At 41.7% G+C, this 17,914-nt stretch overlaps 2 protein-coding genes across 9 annotated transcripts in view; one reads left to right on the top strand and one right to left on the bottom strand.

The window, feature by feature from the left end:
* The window catches only part of LOC143286706 (tetratricopeptide repeat protein 17-like), an 88,258-nt gene extending 84,714 nt beyond the window's left edge, over window positions 1-3,544 (top strand). For all 7 annotated transcript variants that reach the window (XM_076594384.1, XM_076594385.1, XM_076594386.1 and 4 more), the window contains one exon: window positions 266-3,544. In XM_076594384.1, the coding sequence (XP_076450499.1) occupies window positions 266-406 (141 nt within the window). In that variant the 3' untranslated portion in view covers window positions 407-3,544. The remainder of the gene's footprint in view (window positions 1-265) is intronic.
* Window positions 3,545-5,870: 2,326 nt separating this feature from the next.
* LOC143286705 (lipase maturation factor 2-like) overlaps window positions 5,871-17,914 on the bottom strand; it is an 85,910-nt gene continuing 73,866 nt past the window's right edge. For both annotated transcript variants that reach the window (XM_076594380.1, XM_076594381.1), the window contains exons 14-16: window positions 16,646-16,865; window positions 15,487-15,598; window positions 5,871-13,352 (exon numbers count right to left, since the gene is read on the bottom strand). In XM_076594380.1, coding sequence (XP_076450495.1) covers window positions 13,203-13,352; window positions 15,487-15,598; window positions 16,646-16,865 — 482 coding nt within the window. In that variant the 3' untranslated portion in view covers window positions 5,871-13,202. The remainder of the gene's footprint in view (window positions 13,353-15,486; window positions 15,599-16,645; window positions 16,866-17,914) is intronic.

Raw genomic sequence — 17,914 nt, 5'->3', positions numbered from 1 at the left:
AGACCATTTTTTACACTGTAACAAAGCTCAACAGCTGCAGTCAGTTTCCTGCCTGTAGAACAATGACTATGTTTGACCCCTGACCCAGTTTGAAGTGAACAAGTCCGTTGTGTTGTTTTGACACGAACCAAAGCCTGTGACTGAGAACACGGTTTCTAAAATATTTGGCACTGGGGAGTGTGTTTCACACAGAAACTTGGTGGAGAAAGAGTTAAAGTTTGTGACTGATGCCCCAGAAGGCCCATGTCTGTTGTGTGTTGTGCAGGAGGAGTGGACCAAGGCTGTGCAGTTCTACAAGTCCACCCTGGCTCTGCAATCCACATTCCAGCCAGCGGTGGACCGACTGCGTGCCGTGGTGTGTCAAGGTCACGTGTCCCAGGCCATCCCTTCGGCACACACGCCCTAGTGTGTCGTGTGTGTTGGGGGGGTTGTGCTGTGTGTCCTGTGTGTTGTGCTGTGTGTCATGACAGATACACTGTGATCCATTCCCATTTACACGGTTTTTCTCTTCTCTTGAATGAGTTTTGTTTTATAGTTCTTAACATTTTTTGTTGTTGTTGTACCAGTTTTGTTGTATGCTTGCGTCTTTGATTTGTGTGTGTGTGTGTGTAATTTTGTGTGTGTTACCGATTTGTTCTAAACTGTTGAAGACTCGTTGTCTTATGTGCGGACTTCAACAGATAAGTATTCAGTTTTGCAGTCTCATTTTATTACAGGGAGAAAGGGAGAGGAGAGGGGGTGAGGTGGGGGGTGGACTGGGAGAGATTGTAAAGAGAAAGGTTCTGTGCAAGGCAAGTGTGTGTATGTGTGTGTGTGAATCGCTGACAGAACATTCCAGAAAAGACTAGCAAATCAAGAATAAAACTCGAACCTATTTTTTGTGTAAATACATTACAACCTTTTTTTCCCCGGCCCTTTAGCTGAAGAACTACAGGAGTTCCAGACTGATTTCATTTGCAGTTAATCCTTTTATAAACGTGTGTTTCATGGTCAGGAAAAGCTTGTTTTCCTGAACCCTTTCACATTTTTGTGATATTTTTATTTAATTTTATGCAGATTGGAGAGATTGACTGCTTCATTTATTATGCTGATTTATTTGCTGTTAATGCTTCTGCCAGCGTCTTTTGTGAAAGAGATTGCCATTCCTGTATGTACATATCATGCTTTTTTTTTACAAGGTGCATTCTTCAATCATGCTAAAATGAAAAAAAAAAAAAGAAGAAAATTGTTAAAATATTCTTTCAAAATCATGCAAAACAAAAGTGTTCCAAAACAACAACAAAGAAACTTTTTTTTTTTTTTTTTTTCCCTATTTATCGTTCAAGGGAATGAACTAAGTGCCCTCTGACCACGTCAGTGTGCCGTGTCTTCTCTTTCTGTTTGTTCTAGTTTCAAGGTGTCAAAGCTTGGAGACCTGTCCATATACACTACACCATATCAGCTGCAAAAAAACAAAAAAAAAAAAAAAAAAAAAACCAGATGGCTGACCTTTGCAGAAATCCAACGTGCAACTCACATGATGAAGAAAACTTTGTTTTTAAGTGCTGAGAAGAAAGTTTGTGTTTTACTGCTGATTGATTTGATGGTCATGGTTTGATTTTTATTTCCCAGTTTCACCGGTGTGTTGATGTTTTGTCTTTTACAGTTTTGATTTTGTGTGCTGCAGTTGAGGTGGTGGGTGTGGGGGCAGGAGATACGTGTGTACATGATCGTTGTCACTTACACAATTGTTTGTGCTTTTGTCACTGTTGTTCAGGGTAAATAGAGGTACAACAGTAATCACACACCTGTTCAACTGCACCTTCATTTCCCAACTTTGATTTTGGGAAAATCGGAGGAAGATCGATGCCAATTCAGAATATGTGAACAAGTGTGAATTTTTGTTTCCTTTTGTGTGTTGTGTATGTGTTTTGAAAACATATTGAACTTTGTATTGTTTTGTTGTTAGTGAGAATTATGGATTCATTTTCACCTTGCTTTATTGTGATGTTATTCAGCTTTTCGTGTTATTATTACAACAGTATTTTGGTGTTCTTGTTTTGCTTTTGCATGGAAAGGTGTGTTTTAATGTGGTTTTGATTTTTCTGTTTTTGTGGTTGATACCAGTAGGAAGAGAATTACACTGTCACATACGATACAGGCGAATTGAGCAGAGAACAGAACATACAGGAGCAGGTTAGAATGGAGTAGTGCTGAGAGTGTGACAAGATGTGATGACATCAGAACAGTCTGTTGACAATGTCACTTGTTCATTCCTCCATCCACCACACAGCACTGCTGTCAAACTGATGCGACATGTCACCGACAGGCTGCCACAGGTTCCATGCACTGTTCTCTTTGATGACAACAGGTATGTGGCTGAAAATGACCCTTCCATTCTTACAGGTGTGCATTCTGAACAGTGTTGTCAGTCTTTTGTAATCGTGTAGGCCCAGAATGAAGTGTAGTGTAGGTGAGAACGGGATGAAGGCTGTGACAGGAAGTTCCCCAGCTATGCTAACAACGCCGGTTTACTTGGGAGTCAGTTCTAAAAATACTGAAACGGTATATGGGTGCCACATTATGTTAAGTTCAGTGGGGTTTTTGACAGAATACTTTCTGAAGAGGTTGATCAAGGCAAATGTATCAAAGTTGTATCAATCTTTTCTTTTAAAAAAAAAAAAAATATGATCTGTATTGTAGCTTTGCTTGGTGTGGCTGTACAAGTTTGGGTTTAGATTCCAGGATGTTTACTTCATTTTGTTTGACTATCTTTTTTTGCTTGATTCGGTTTATGTCATCCAGCAACAAGTTGAAATGAGAAAGCATGTTGTGTTTTGTGTGTGTGTTGGTTATGGTGTCCTGACGACGTGTACTGTTAATCAAAGCCACAGTGTGGTTGAGTATTAGTGTCTATGCTTGTGGTGTCTTCTGCTTTATGTTGTATTTACTTAGTTATGAAGAGACTTTAGTGCACAGTTTATCATGAAAGATTTTTGGGCAATTTTTTTTGTTTGCTTTTTTTTGTGTGCAGAAAGTAGGATTATCATCTTTATTTTTAGTCAAATTTTTTTTTGTTCCTTTGGTAATGTTTTGATTTTTAAATGATCATTATCAGTGATCACATTTATTTTCCACATTTTTCTTGACATTTTATTTCAAAAACAAAATCAAAATGATGATTTAAAAAAATCATTTCCAAACATTAAGTATTCAAATAAAGTCCCAGTAGATTCTATAAGTATGTTTTATAATTGTCAAAGCTGTTGAGAAATCCAGATGTTGTAAGCAGAATGCATTGTTATCAAGTTGTTTAAATAACCACTTACACTATTTTCTTGCCCACAAAAAACTTTCATGGATGTGTGTGGGTCAAACAACCCCCCACCACCTACTCAACATACCGCTCTTCCATATGTAACTGGCTGTCATTTCAGTTACATGCAGCTATGGGTGCTTGTTTTGTTAAAAACCTTCATGCTTGGTCATTGGCTTTTGTGGAAAATAGACAAGGAAGGAAGGAAACTTATTGTATGACAACCAGTCATAGCTTTTTTTCGGGGGTGGGGGGGGGGGGGGGGGCATAAATACATGTATCTGTTATGAAAAAAAGTGAAAGCATAAACTTCTCATTCAAGGGAAAAAAAGTGAAAGGATAAATTCCCTGTAATAAATAAAACTACTGCTGCATTTTAGGACATACAATGAAGAGCAGAACCCAGCTTGCATCCACCAGTTTTCTCATTGTGTGTGTGTGTGTGGTTCACACATTATGTAGTGTCAAATTTGCCTGAATGTTTGCAGTGTGTGTGTATGTGTAAGCCCATGCTTTGCAGTTTCCAGCCTGGTGAGTGGCCTTTGGAAACCCAGCTCTCCTGGTGACTGGATGTGCTCTGTATCCAACGCCTCAGTCAGTGGTCAGGGGGAATGGGTCAGCTCCCAACAAAATTCCCCCACCTTGTGTCCGCTGAAAGTCAAAATGGATGAAGTGATCCGTGATGAAAACCAGAAAACGCCATGCTCTGCAAAGTTTTTGTGTGTTACCTAGAGCGATCAGTGCATTAAATTACTGTAGTTTCCGCGCCCCCCCTTTAAAAAAAGTTTATAAAATCACCATCCAACATAAATTTCTATGCACTGATACTGCAACTTATTTCAGTATGATCACAGGATTTTTTTTTTTTTTCTGGTCATCGTTTTCCACCTCCTATTCCCCCCCAACATGTCTTCAACACTGAGCACTGTCTCCTGTGTTGGATGAAGCAGCGTGTGATCCAGTCAGACAGGCCCAGAGGTTTCTTGGTCAGCAGGAGGCCCATTCACCAGGCCTGTGTTATGATCTCGGCATCATCATCATCACTGTGTCATATACACCATCACTGTGTCATATACACCATCACTGTGTCATATACACCATCATCACTGTGTCATATACACCATCATCACTGTGTCATATACACACCATCATCACTGTGTCATATACACCATCATCATCACTGTGTCACATCATCACTGTGTCATATACACCATCATCACTGTGTCATATACACCACCATCATCACTGTGTCATATACACCATCATCACTGTGTCATCACTGTGTCATATACACCATCATCACTGTGTCATATACACCATCATCACTGTGTCATATACACCATCATCACTGTGTCATACACACCATCATCACTGTGTCATATACACCGTCATCAGCATCAGACTGCTCAGACCTTGTCCATGTTTCTGTCCTGGTTCTGTGTGTGTCCGTCTTTGTGCCATGTCCTTTACTGTGCGCAAACTCAGCAACTTTTCTATGCAATCTGAATAAACTGGGCAATCAGAACAGATGTGTGTGTGAGAGAGAGAGAGAGAGAGAGAGAGAGGAGGGGAGGGGGAGGGAGGGCATGTGCAGCTGATTGGACATCAGAGCATGAGAAACGAGAAAGTGAACACAAAAACAACTCTACACAATGCACAACATCTGACATGAAAAGAGATATACACTGCCAAAAAACCGTCAACAGGCAACTAATGTCCTGGACACTAAATACAACATAAGAGTGCTTAATTGTCAAGTCAGAAAAGGCAGCATTCAAGGCAAAATATTTAACTCCCCCCCTCCCCCCCCCCCAAAAAAAAAACCACAATAAAAAGAGAAAAAGAAAAAACTACATACATATTTAAAAAAAATAAAAAAAAAAAAAAAAAAGGGAGGGGGTGTTTGGGGGGGGGGCGGTGTTGAAGTTACCTGCCAGGCAGACAACGAAAGAGAAAGAGGAGACGGAAAGAAAAGAAGGGGAAAAAAAATATAACAAATAAACAGACAAAGAGAGCAACAGAGAGAAAAAAAAAGAAGAAAACTTGTGTCAGTTTTTGGAATGTGGGGTTACAGCTCATAATGACAGTATCCCTGGCAGCATTCCCACAGGGCTATAACAGATTTGACAACAAGGAGTGTTCCGCCAGAACACACACGATAACATGGTGCACTTTATATGGAAAGCTACCTTTCATGGGTTCATCCAACAAGTTTCGTCTTTGACTCCAGTTCCCATGACAGGTGTGTTAACTCACTCAGTACGGCCAGTCCTCTCTTCTCCTCTACACAGACCCCTCGGATGTCCAGTGGGTGTCTGAATGACCCAACCTTTAGCTTCCATCGTCAGAATTGTGGTATTCTTTGTCAACATTCACGTCTTCAGTGTAAAAGCTTTCCGCTTGCAATATTTTGATGATGGTAATTGGGGTGAAACGCTGTTAATGTCGTCTCTTTCGCTGTTCGTATGGAGAGAGTTAAGTCACCAACATGACAAATATATTTCAACAATGTACACTCCACACAACCAGTAATGGAAAAAAAAACCCTCACATACAGCATGGAAATGGAGCAAAGTAAAACTCTAGCAAATTTTATTTCCACTAGACAAAAAATAATACTCAAGTGAAGGTCACAGCCTACAAGCCAGACTGAAACAACATCAAAATGCTGCATGAACTACAGAGATACATATGCAACAAAAGCTGTACTTCATGTCATTATAATGATTATACTGACAGACAAACCATCAAAGCCATCCACTAGATTAAAATTAACAAGCTATGGTTATATAGTGCTATTTATTTTATTGCAACAGCTTCTGTGGACATTATTTAATGGACACCCAGATGATTTTTTTTCAATGACATAAAAACTACTCCAGGACTTACATTTAAATATTTAGTCTGGCTATTTTGCTTTTGTTTTCATCTTGTAGTAGTGAAATTCTTCAGATATGTAGCTTTCAAAGGGCTCCATGTTTTCCATGCCTTTCCAGTGAATCTGATTTAAACAAGATTCCAAACCATACAGATGTTTTCCAAATTTATATGTAATCATTAAACATTTTTTTTCTGGAGACCTCAATTTCATTTTGGGTCAGTATGATGATTACATTCAAGAGGTGTTATTTCTTGTTGCTTCCAATTCAACATCAGAGTCATTATCAGAAATATTTTAGAAAACCTTCATTACAATTACTCATTTCAACAACAGTCTGAAGGGGTGGGGCCAGGGGTTCTGCAACATGTGAAATCAGTTATCCGACAAACCAGATATGGCATACTAACGTGCATACACACATAGCTGTGCTGAAATTGACCTCTGACTGTTCCCATTATATGGGAATGGTTAAAGTAACTCAGATTGCATGCATGTTAATGTGCATTTTCACTTTAAAAAAAAACACACCACCTGTTAGTACTCTTCTTTGATTTAGTGATGTCCGATTCTGATTCACAAACATAAACATTGTAACCCTATTTGAACCCCCCCCCACATCCGCAAGGTTAAAGAACTGGAAAAGAAACAAACGATAACAATAAAACAGAAGACAGTTATCAGAAATCAACATGATCTTCATGACACTGAAGTAAACCACTGGACTGATTAAAAAGAAGAAGGCAGAAAACTGACCAGTAAGTTGACACTGACGGTAATCAATGTGTTTTTCATGGCATACAAACACGCACATGATGGCACACGGGAACAATATCAACACTACAAAACAACGCAGTGCAGTATAGTGTGGTCGACATGCACCAACAGAAAAAATAGAAATCCGGTGACACCCAAAAAAATGAGACACCCAGTGAGAGACAAACGTAAGTCCCACACTTTGACTTCACGGCAGAATGCCCGAGCACCAAACTGATGAGCAGCGTCCCCACAACCTTTACAACTCCCTCTGTTAAAACCATTTTGTCAAGTAAAAACTTCATGCAATGAATGCTGATATGCTGAACTTTGTCCAGATGTTAAAAAAAGTTTCATTTTATGATGAGGGTATTATTGTTAATTAAAAGCACTGCCATATCAAAAAACTATTTTCTCCAACACGTTATGCCGTTCACCCAGAACTTCACGTCGGATGTTATCCACTTTGTAACAGACCCAACAAAGTGTGGCCGCTGCCATCACAATCTGTGTCTATGGTTACCACAAAACTCCACTAACCAGGTCTATGGTTACCACAGAACTCCACTAACCAGGTCCATGGTTACCACAGAACACCACTAACCAGGTCTATGGTTACCACAGAACTCCACTAACCAGGTCTATGGTTACCACAGAACTCCACTAACCAGGTCTATGGTTACCACAGAACACCACTAACCAGGTCTATGGTTACCACAGAACCCCACTAACCAGGCCTATGGTTACCACAGAACTCCACTAACCAGGCCTATGGTTACCACAGAACCCCACTAACCAGGTCTATGGTTACCACAGAACCCCACTAACCAGGTCTATGGTTACCACAGAACCCCACTAACCAGGCCTATGGTTACCACAGAATCCACTAACCAGGTCTATGGTTACCACAGAACCCCACTAACCAGGTCTATGGTTAGCACAGAACCCCACTAACCAGGTCCATGGTGACCACTCCTCTTGTTCTAAGATATAGAAGACTAACAAATATGATCTGATGTTACATAAAACATCAATGGACACACATACAGGTCACAACTGTTGGCTACCACAACTTAGCTATGCAAAACTATGTGAACAAAGAAGATGCAAACTGGTATTTCAAGTAAAAAGTGCTGCTACTGCTTGTACTGTTCCAACTAATGACACAAGTCACAGTGTCTTCCAAGTCCCTCTGTCTGCACACTGACGTTATTCTCAATCATACCAGGCCCCCTCCTATATAAAAGCCAACGAAAACAAAAACCCAGCATTCTTAAACTGCTGTTTCATTGCTAGAGCTCACCAACTATCAAAGGGTACCATTATGTACACGTCTTTTCTATGTGAATTCGGAGGGATGTCAGCAGCTGATTTGGGTCCCAACAATAAAAAAAAAAAAATAAAAAATAAAAAAGTCAAGCCAGATGAGAAAAGTTTTGTCAAAATCTTTTAACTGAAATAATCGCAACAGACAATAAACAACACATCCCCCTCCCTCCCTCCCTCCCCTTTTCTCCTCCCCAAGTATTAAGCTGGTAATAATAAATTTGCCTCAGCAGTTTAGATTATCGACATAACCCATGCACCATTTTCACAAGGCAAGCAGACCATGAAATATTCCAGACTATACTTAACGCTTCAAAAAAGACCAGCAAGCATGCACCAGAGAGAACAGTAATGCTTCTGAACTGACGATACAAACCAGCTTAACAAAAGACACGTGGAAAACCTTTTCACCGCAGTAGTAAATAACAGCTGATTTTTCCTGTTACAACACAAGTTGAAATGAGAAAGCATGTGTTGTGTTTTGTGTGTGTGTTGGTTATGGTGTCCTGACGACGTGTACTGTTAATCAAAGCCACAGTGTGGTTGAGTATTAGTGTCTATGCTTGTGGCGTCTTCTGCTTTATGTTGTATTTACTTAGTTATGAAGAGACTTTAGTGCACAGTTTATCACAAAAGATTCTTGGGCAATTTTTTTTGTTTGCTTTTTTTTGTGTGCAGAAAGTAGGATTATCGTTATCTTTCTTTTTAGTCAAAAATATTTCTGTTCCTTTGGTAATGTTTTGATTTTTAAATGATCATTATCAGTGATCACATTTATTTTCCACATTTTTCCTGATGTTTTACTTCAAAAACAAAATCAAAATAATGATGTTTTTAAATTCATTTCCAAACATTAAGTATTCAAATAAATATTACAACACATTACCCATTAGTGAGCTCACTGCTTCTTTCATCGCCATAAAAAAAACCCAGACTTTTCCACAGCGTGCTTCTTATTCTCATTTCTAAATCCCACCCTACTGTCTTCCACTCATTACAAACCCCTTAAAGCTGTCATGGAATTTAAATCAAGAGGCAACAGTTTTGTATTAACACACAGTGGAAAACACGGCTGGTCAAATCACAAGCAAATCAAAAAGTGCAAAGACTGTTAATGTGCATGTGACATGTTTGTCCTCCAGGGCATCAACTCAATGGCAGGTGTACAGAATGTGAATACCATGGCTCACTTACTTCTGGCAATGTACATGCAGCTCTTTAGCCAATAAATACAAAGTGATGTATAATAAAGATGTAATATATATATTGTTTAATATTGAAAACCTGAAGCACAGGCACTGTCAAAAAAAAACCATTCACTGAATCAGATGTGGCACAAACAAGCATCAGACAGTACAGTGCAGGATGCATACATAGTTCAGTGACCACCACAGGCCACTGAAATAATGCAGTCACCCTTTCAACTTCACAGAATAAAAATTGTTTGATGAAACACCATGAAAAGAAAACGAGCCGTACATGAGTGTGATGCTGACCATTCTGGGAACAGATTTCTGGCTTTCTGTTGATGCTGTTGTTTTAAGAATTCTGTTCAGGTGCTCTCTTATGGCATGGTTCCAGAAAATATGCACTTTGTATTTTTACTGTAGGATGTACACATATGACGAGATTTGCTGCCATGATAATGTACACACTTCATAACATTTACTCCAAGTACACATACTTATTAACAAGCTTACAAACTAGTTGATCAATATGACTGTTGTGGATTCATCACTGCATGCCCACACCTTCACAGGAAGAGAGACGGCCACAAGACTAGCATACATACAAAAGCTGGTATATGTCCACAACAGCGAGATCTCATGAAAAATAATGTTTGTAAGTAAATAGGATTTTTTGGGGGGGAAGGGATTTTATCTCAAAATATTATGTATGGAAACTGAAACAGAAAAATACTGCAGTTCCTATATACACGAATGTTTAAGTCAGATATAACAGGTAACATGGTGAGTACGGTGACAGTGATTCATCAAACGCACACATCACACTGACTACTGTAAGACCGAACACCTGTACATTTCCCTGCTGCCAAGAAACTACTACACCTCCCTTCATCTGCTGGCTTGTTTTCTGTACATGTGCAACACAGTCTGTCAGCTGACTGGCCAACAGAAGGAGAAGGAACAGAGTCCCCTCCATGTCTCCACTGTCCACAGCAGGACAGGAAGACAGCAGTGTGGACAGACATGTGGACGACACACACAGACGCAGCTGCAAGGAAGAGAGGTTCCAAACAAGACTCCAGTGTATAAACAGTGCTGTTAAAAAGTGAAATAAACATACTGCATTACCTCAACACCATAAATGTACACACACATACACATAACACACACACAGGGCTATAGTAATAAGCATACGCATACAGCATAAACACACAAGGCAACAGCATAAACACATGCACACAGGAACAGCCTAAACAAACCTACACATACATAAAGCATGCACACACACACACATAAAGCTACAGAATAAACACACACACACACACACACAGAGTATACATGTGTAGTGAAGCATAAGAAACACTAAGAAAAAAACAGACAGCAACAGAGTAGACACTTTCCCAACACTCCCACACACTGGTTCACCTGTGACCTATTCCACTCGCTCAGAATTTCAGGGCTGTATCATTAATACATGTGCTACACTCAAACAATGAAGAGGACATGGTGAGCAGCTAGTCATCAGCACATTTTATGGAGTAAAACACAAAAAATCAAAAGAAAAACAGCTGTATCAAGTAAAGAACAAAAAGAAAAACAGCTGATTAAGTTCTGTGTGGGTAAAGGAAGGAGAACTCTGTGATGAAACCTGTGTATACGTGCATGTGCGAGTGTGTGTGTGTGTGTGTGTGTGTGTGTGTGTGTGTGTACGTGCACATTTTCAGAAGAACATGCAAACAATAGTTGCCATCTATTTCTGGACCCAGTGCTGTGCCTTTAAGATGAGACAAAACGATTAACTAAAACATAACTTCATACAACCATTAACGTTGTGCTCTGCATATGCCAGTGACTGCTGGTAGGTACGCTGCCGTTACCAAGGCATGGTGTTCCCCACCAAGACACCATCACTGGGAAAGGAGCCATGCAGTGAAGAACTGTCGGGAACACGCATTAACTCAACACCACATCTGCATTATACTTGCATTCCCAACAGCCAACACTAGCTGTTCTGAGTTTCATGATTTCCAGAATCATGGTTACTGATTTTCGCTTCCACATGGAGTTCGCCATCAAACTATCTCATTTCCCAGTGATGGTGTACAGTCACCATGATGTGTATTATGGCATCTCATTTCTCAGTGAAGGTACAGTTCAATGTGTATTATGGCATCTCAGACATTACATCACTCTTGCCTTTTTCTGCATGCTCCAGATGATTTAGTACAGTGCTAAAAATGCTTTGCTTAGTATCTAAACTGGTATCCAAAACCCACCAAATTTCCCCATGTGTTCAGAATGATTTAGTACAGTGCTAAAAATGCTTTGCTTAGTATCTAAACTGGTATCCAAAACCCACCAAATTTCCCCATGTGTTCAGAATGATTTAGTACTGTGCTAGAAATGCTTTGCTTAGTATCTAAACTGGTATCCAAAACCCACCAAATTTCCCCATGTGTTCAGAATGATTTAGTACTGTGCTAGAAATGCTTTGCTTAGTATCTAAACTGGTATCCAAAACCCACCAAATTTCCCCATGTGTTCAGAATGATTTAGTACTGTGCTAAAAATGCTTTGCTTTGTATCTCAGAACCCCAAAGCTTTTCCCCTATGTTCCAGATGATTTAGTATTGTGCAAGAAACGCTCTGGTTAACTGACTGCCAACACTGCAGTATGTGAAAAACATTTTCCAAAAAAATGCCAAAGGACATCCACACCCAAACAGACTTTTTCTGCATTCCCATTTTCAGTAACACAAGTCACACAGGTCAAGTCCCACTGTGAAACTATCGCACAATATTTTCATTAACACTGACAAGAGAGATTCATAAACAAACAAAATAAACCTCAACTTCAGCTCGAGAACAGCTTTAAAAAAACAACACAAAACCTTTCAGATTACATGTGATATCCTCAAACAGTTCTGATAGCTGTCATTTAAAAATCCAGCAAAAGGAAAAAGAAGGAAAAAAAAAAGAAAACTGCCAAACTAAGCAATGAAGCCCAAATCAAAAAATGCCTGGCATAAACAGGATGGAACTGGGGGTGGGGGGTGGGGGGGGGTATATTTTCTCCAGCACAAATTACCTGAAACTCGACTCAAATTAATGGAATCAAAGCAGAGAACAAAAACCAAGAACAAACAAGTTTACCTCTCCCAAACATGACTCAGTCCCCATTCCCCTAAAACCTGCACATCTTTACAGTGTGTCAACAAAATAAAACAGAACAAAACACCAGCCAAACAGGAGGAGCTGAAACAGATCAGGAAATTATGCTTTACTTTGTATATCGGAACACATAAAAGCAACAAGCCTTATGCTGAGCATTACACGAACTTATAGCCAAAACAAGCAGCTGTAATAAATGCCGTGCACATACCATTCAGAGTTAAGAGAATCAACAGGTAAATGTAGTCAGAAAACTAACACAAACAAAACCCTCACCCAGTGACATGACGTTACAGGACGATGCACAGGAGGAGTCTTCCTAACAGAATCTCACAAACTGCTTTTCAAAGAATCTCACAAATTGCTCTTCTCTGGAGTTTAACGGATGTCAGAAACATAAACGTCAAAGGCTACAATGCTTGCACACAGTAAAAAAAACAACAACAACTAGTTAACCAAACCAAAAAACCAAGCCAAATCCAACAGTAAGCAAAGTGTGCAACAAGCACACCATCCAGTCTCCTCTCCACCCCTGGTCCCCTGTGTGAGACGCTCAAGCACTCACACCATGAGGCAGTCCATGAGGCACTCAGAAGATGAGGTGGTTGATGACCTTGATGATGAGGCCGGACCCAAAGATGGACATGAGGAACTGGAAGCCCTCTGGTTGACCCAGCTGCTCCCTGATCCACTGGACCCCCGCCCCCAGTGCTGACCTCACCTCCTGCTTCGGGGGACCCTGGACACACCGCCAACACCACTAGTATGTACTCTCGTCAGTCCTGTCTGACTGTGACCATTACAACTTCTTCTTCTTCTTCTTCTGCGTTCACTCATATGCACACGAGTGGGCTTTTTACGTGTATGACCGTTTCTACCCTGCCATGTAGGCAGCCATACTCCGTTTACTGGGGTGTGCATGCTGGGTATGTTCAGTCCCACACATATACAGCCTACCACACATCACTCGCACACACGCTTTCAGGCGTGCATGGCATCGAACGCTGACATGGATTACAGGATCTTTAACGTGCGTATCTGATCTTCTGCTTGCATATACACACGAAGGGGGTTCAGGCACTAGCAGGTCTGCACATATGCTGACCTGGGAGATCGTAAAAATCTCCACCCTTTACCCACCAGGCGCCGTCACCATGATTCGAACCCGGGACCCTCAGATTGACAGTCCAACGCTTTAACCACTCGGCTATTGCGCCCGTCGACCATTACAACAGCAGAGGAGGCATGTGCTGTCCCCACTGTCTACAATTTAATTATAGTGGACAGTGTCGTGCCCAAGTTACATCCCCACTCTCTCAATCAAGAGGGTTTCAGGACACTTGGCGTTGGGATGGTTCCCACAGGCCAGCCAGCCCCCAGTGCTGTAGCACCAAGAGCCAGTGCAGTCTGGCCTCACATCTGAGTCATGAAAGACTGAGCAGTGAATGAATTCCCACTGCAGTGGAGGAACAACTGGATTGAATAGTGCCCTGATACGTTTTGTTTTTTTCTTTTCTGCAATATATAGCTACACAATGTCAATGTGTGTGTGTGTGTGTGTGTGTGTGTGTGTGTGTGTGTGTGAGATTCAAGATTCAAGATGGTTTATTCAGTCAAGGCCATAGCCCCATATGAACAGGGGGCAACAACAAAATTTTGTTTTGTATGTGTCATTGTAATTGTTAATGCAAACAGTGCAGCATATGAGAGAGACAGAGAGAGAGACAGAGAGAGAGAGAGAGAGAGAGAGAGAGACAGAGAGAGAGATCTTGTCCATTTTTTCTTATGTTCACTTCAAGTTCAAGTGATATATGCCTGTCCTCTAACTATCCTTTGTTACTGTATGTATGTATTGATGTATGTTTGTTTATATTCATCCAGGACACTGTTGATGATTTTTCTTCTCCCCCTTCTCTGTGTGTGTGTGTTCTGGTCTGGGGGTTTTTGTGGGGGTTTTTTGGTGCTTAGAGTATGGTCTCTGAATGAAGACAGGCACTATATAAGTATCAATAATAATGATCTTTGCTGCTGTTTGTCTTCTTTATCAATAACAAGCACTATATAAATATCAATGTTGATGATGGAGTCTCCCATCGGACCGATGGATGAGTAGGCAGGCAGGCTTATCTGTCGGTGTGTGTCCTCATATGGGAGAAGAGGCTGATTCTGGATGCGCAGCACTTCCCTCAAGTGTTGCAAGGGAAAACGTCTCCAGAAGTTGAGCCCTGCTTCCTTCGCTCACGCTTCTCCATAATGGCCAGCGTTCTCTTGTTTTCAAACATCTTTATGCCACTGGAGCACAGCATCCTCCAGCGAGAGCGGTCAAGGGCATCAGTTTCCCAGGAAGCGATGTCTATATAAGTATCAATTAAAATGATCTTTGCTGCCATTTGTCTTCTTTATCAATAATAAGCACTATATAATAGTGATTGTTTTGTTTGCCTTCTTTATCAACAATGTCTAACACAACTGAAAAGACAATATGAAAATGCTTTCGGCGAGAAGAAAAAATGTAAAAAAAAAAAAATTAAAAAAAAGAAGAGTAGGAGCAGGGGTGCGGGGCCCAGGTTTGTACCTCCAGGATGCGCTGGTGTTTCAGGTGAGAATGAACAATATTTAAAAAAAAAAAAAAAAAAAAAAAAAAAAAAAAAAAAAAAGGAAAAGAGAATAGTGGGGGTGTAGGGGTTGTGGGGAGGGTGTGGGGGTGTGGGGAGGGTGTGGGGGTGTGTGGGGAGGGTGTGGTGTGGAGGGTTCTGGGGAGGATGTGGGGAGGGTGTGGGGGTGTGTGGGGAGGGTGTGGTGTGGGGGGTCTGGGGAGGATGTGGGGAGGGTGTGGGGGGGTGGGGTGTAGGGGGCAGAGCAGGGGATGTTACCTCCAGGATGCGGTAGTGTTTGAGGAACTCCAGCAGGGCGGGCATGTCGGCTGTCATGATGGGCACGTACTCTGCCTTCCTCTCCCTCCTCCACCACTCCACTGACGAGTACCTGGGAGACACAGCATCAGTGTGGGAGTTTGTGTGGGTGGATGGGGGATGGGTGTGGGCGGCTGGGGTATGTGTGTGTGTGTGTGTGTGTGTGTGTGTGTGTGTGTATGTGTGTGTGTGTGTGATTGTTAGTGTGTGTGTGTGTGATTGTGTGTGTGTGTGTGTGTGTGTGTATGTGAGAGAGAGACAGAGTGTGTGTGTGTGTGTGTGTATGGTGTGTGTGTGGTGTGTGTATGGTATGTGTGGTGTGTGTGTGTGTGTGTGTGTGTGTGCGTGTGTCTGTGTGTCTGTGTGTGTGTGTGTGTGTGTGTTTCTCTGTGTGTGTGGTGTGTGTGTGTGTGTGTGTGTATGTGTCCATGACTGAAGCCTGACTTCATGACACAGGAACGAAATGATGAACGCCTAGGCTGGCAGCCGTCAGTCAGCTCTACCCAGGTAAGCAGCCGGATGTGTAAATAACTCTGTATCTAAAGCGCATGAAGCTTGGTCTATGACTGAGGATAGGCACTGTATAACTATCCATACCAATCCCACCACCCCCCTAAAAAAAAAAAAATCTGACGGAGGATAGGTACTTTAACAGTGTCCATATCCATCAATAAAACCCACACAAAAACCACAATAAAGCACACACAAAACCACAATAAAACCCACACAAAAACACAATAAAACCCACACAAAAACCACAATAAAGCACACACAAAACCACAATAAAACCCACACAAAAACACAATAAAACCCACACAAAAACCACAATAAAGCACACACAAAAACACAATAAAACCCCCACAAAAACCACAACAAAACCCACACAAAAACCACAATAAAACCCCCACAAAAACCACAATAAAACCCACACAAAAACACAATAAAACCCACACAAAAACCACAACAAAACCCACACAAAAACCACAATAAAGCACACACAAAAACCACAATACAACCCACACAAAAACCACAACAAAACCCACACAAAAACCCACACAAAACCACAATAAAACCCACACAAAACCACAATAAAACCCACACAAAACCCAAAGCAACTCACCCTTTCTTGCTGGGCTGGTTGGCGGTGTAGTGATAGTGGTAGAGGGAGGCCCGCACGTACTTGGGGGGCCTGTCGGGGAAGGGGTTGTCTCCCATGAGCTGCAGGACCTCGGGCTGAGCGGTCAGCAGGCGGTAGAGGAGGGTGACGAACCAGGGGTTGCTCTGGTAGTTGCTCAGCGCCGCAAACCACATCTGCCAGTCCAGGCGAGGCTGGTGGGGCGCTGCACAGCAATCACAAAGGTTACAGGTTAAAAGGTTACAGGCTAACTCACTGCGGACGAATAGTTTTCTCCCTTGCTTTTCCCTACAGACGACCCATTTGTTAGGGTTAAGAAAAAAAAAATCACAAAAAATACAAAACATAAAGTAACTGAATGAAACTCACTGTACTTGACCCACTGACCCCTCTCCTCACGTTGCATGAATGCCCACCCCCCTCCTTCTTCACTGCCCTCAGAAACTGAGTTACTGTCAGTACCTTCTTGCTGGTAGCTTTCTTCACTGCAGATACTTTATTCAACGTCTTCATCATCCTCGTCGATGTTGAAACCTTCAGTTTGAAGCATTTCAATCACTTCAGCAGTGGGAAAAGCCGCCGTTGTGATCTAGTTTGCTCCAAAAATTTCCACTTGTATCGCCTGTGATGCCATTTTCGATACGTATGCAGATTAGCTTGTCGGGTGGGGTCCTGAACAGGCTGGCTCACTGTGGAGTGTGTTGTTATGGAATCTCATGAAGAAACTTTCCATTCCACCCTTGACACGTTCACAATGCCCGGTGTAGCTGCTGTTGTAATGCTACCCCATGAGGAAAACCTGGAAAATTTTTTAATTGTCGAAACTGCTATTGCGTTCCGTCGTCCAGAACGCTACCTTCTTCTTCTTTGTTCGTGGGCTGCAACTCCCACGTTCACTCGTATATACGCGAGTGGGCTTTTACGTGTATGACCCTTTTTTTTTACCCCGCCTTGTAGGCAGCCATACTCCACTTTCGGGAGTGTGCATGCTGGGTATGTACTTGTTTCCATAGCCCACCGAACAATGACATGGATTACAGGATCTTTAACGTGCATATTTGATCTTCTGCTTGCATATACACATGAAGGGGGTTCAGGCACTAGCAGGTCTGCACATATGTTGACCTGGGAGATCGTAAAAATCTCCACCCTTTACCCACCAGGCGCCGTCCCCGTGATTCAAACCCGGGACCCTCAGATTGACAGTCCAACACTTTAACCACTCGGCTATTGCGCCCGTCTCAGAACGCTACC

This window comes from Babylonia areolata, chromosome 10, assembly GCF_041734735.1.
Source record: "Babylonia areolata isolate BAREFJ2019XMU chromosome 10, ASM4173473v1, whole genome shotgun sequence".
Lineage (NCBI taxonomy): Eukaryota > Metazoa > Mollusca > Gastropoda > Neogastropoda > Buccinidae > Babylonia > Babylonia areolata.
This window is presented reverse-complemented; position numbering and strand designations above follow the sequence as displayed.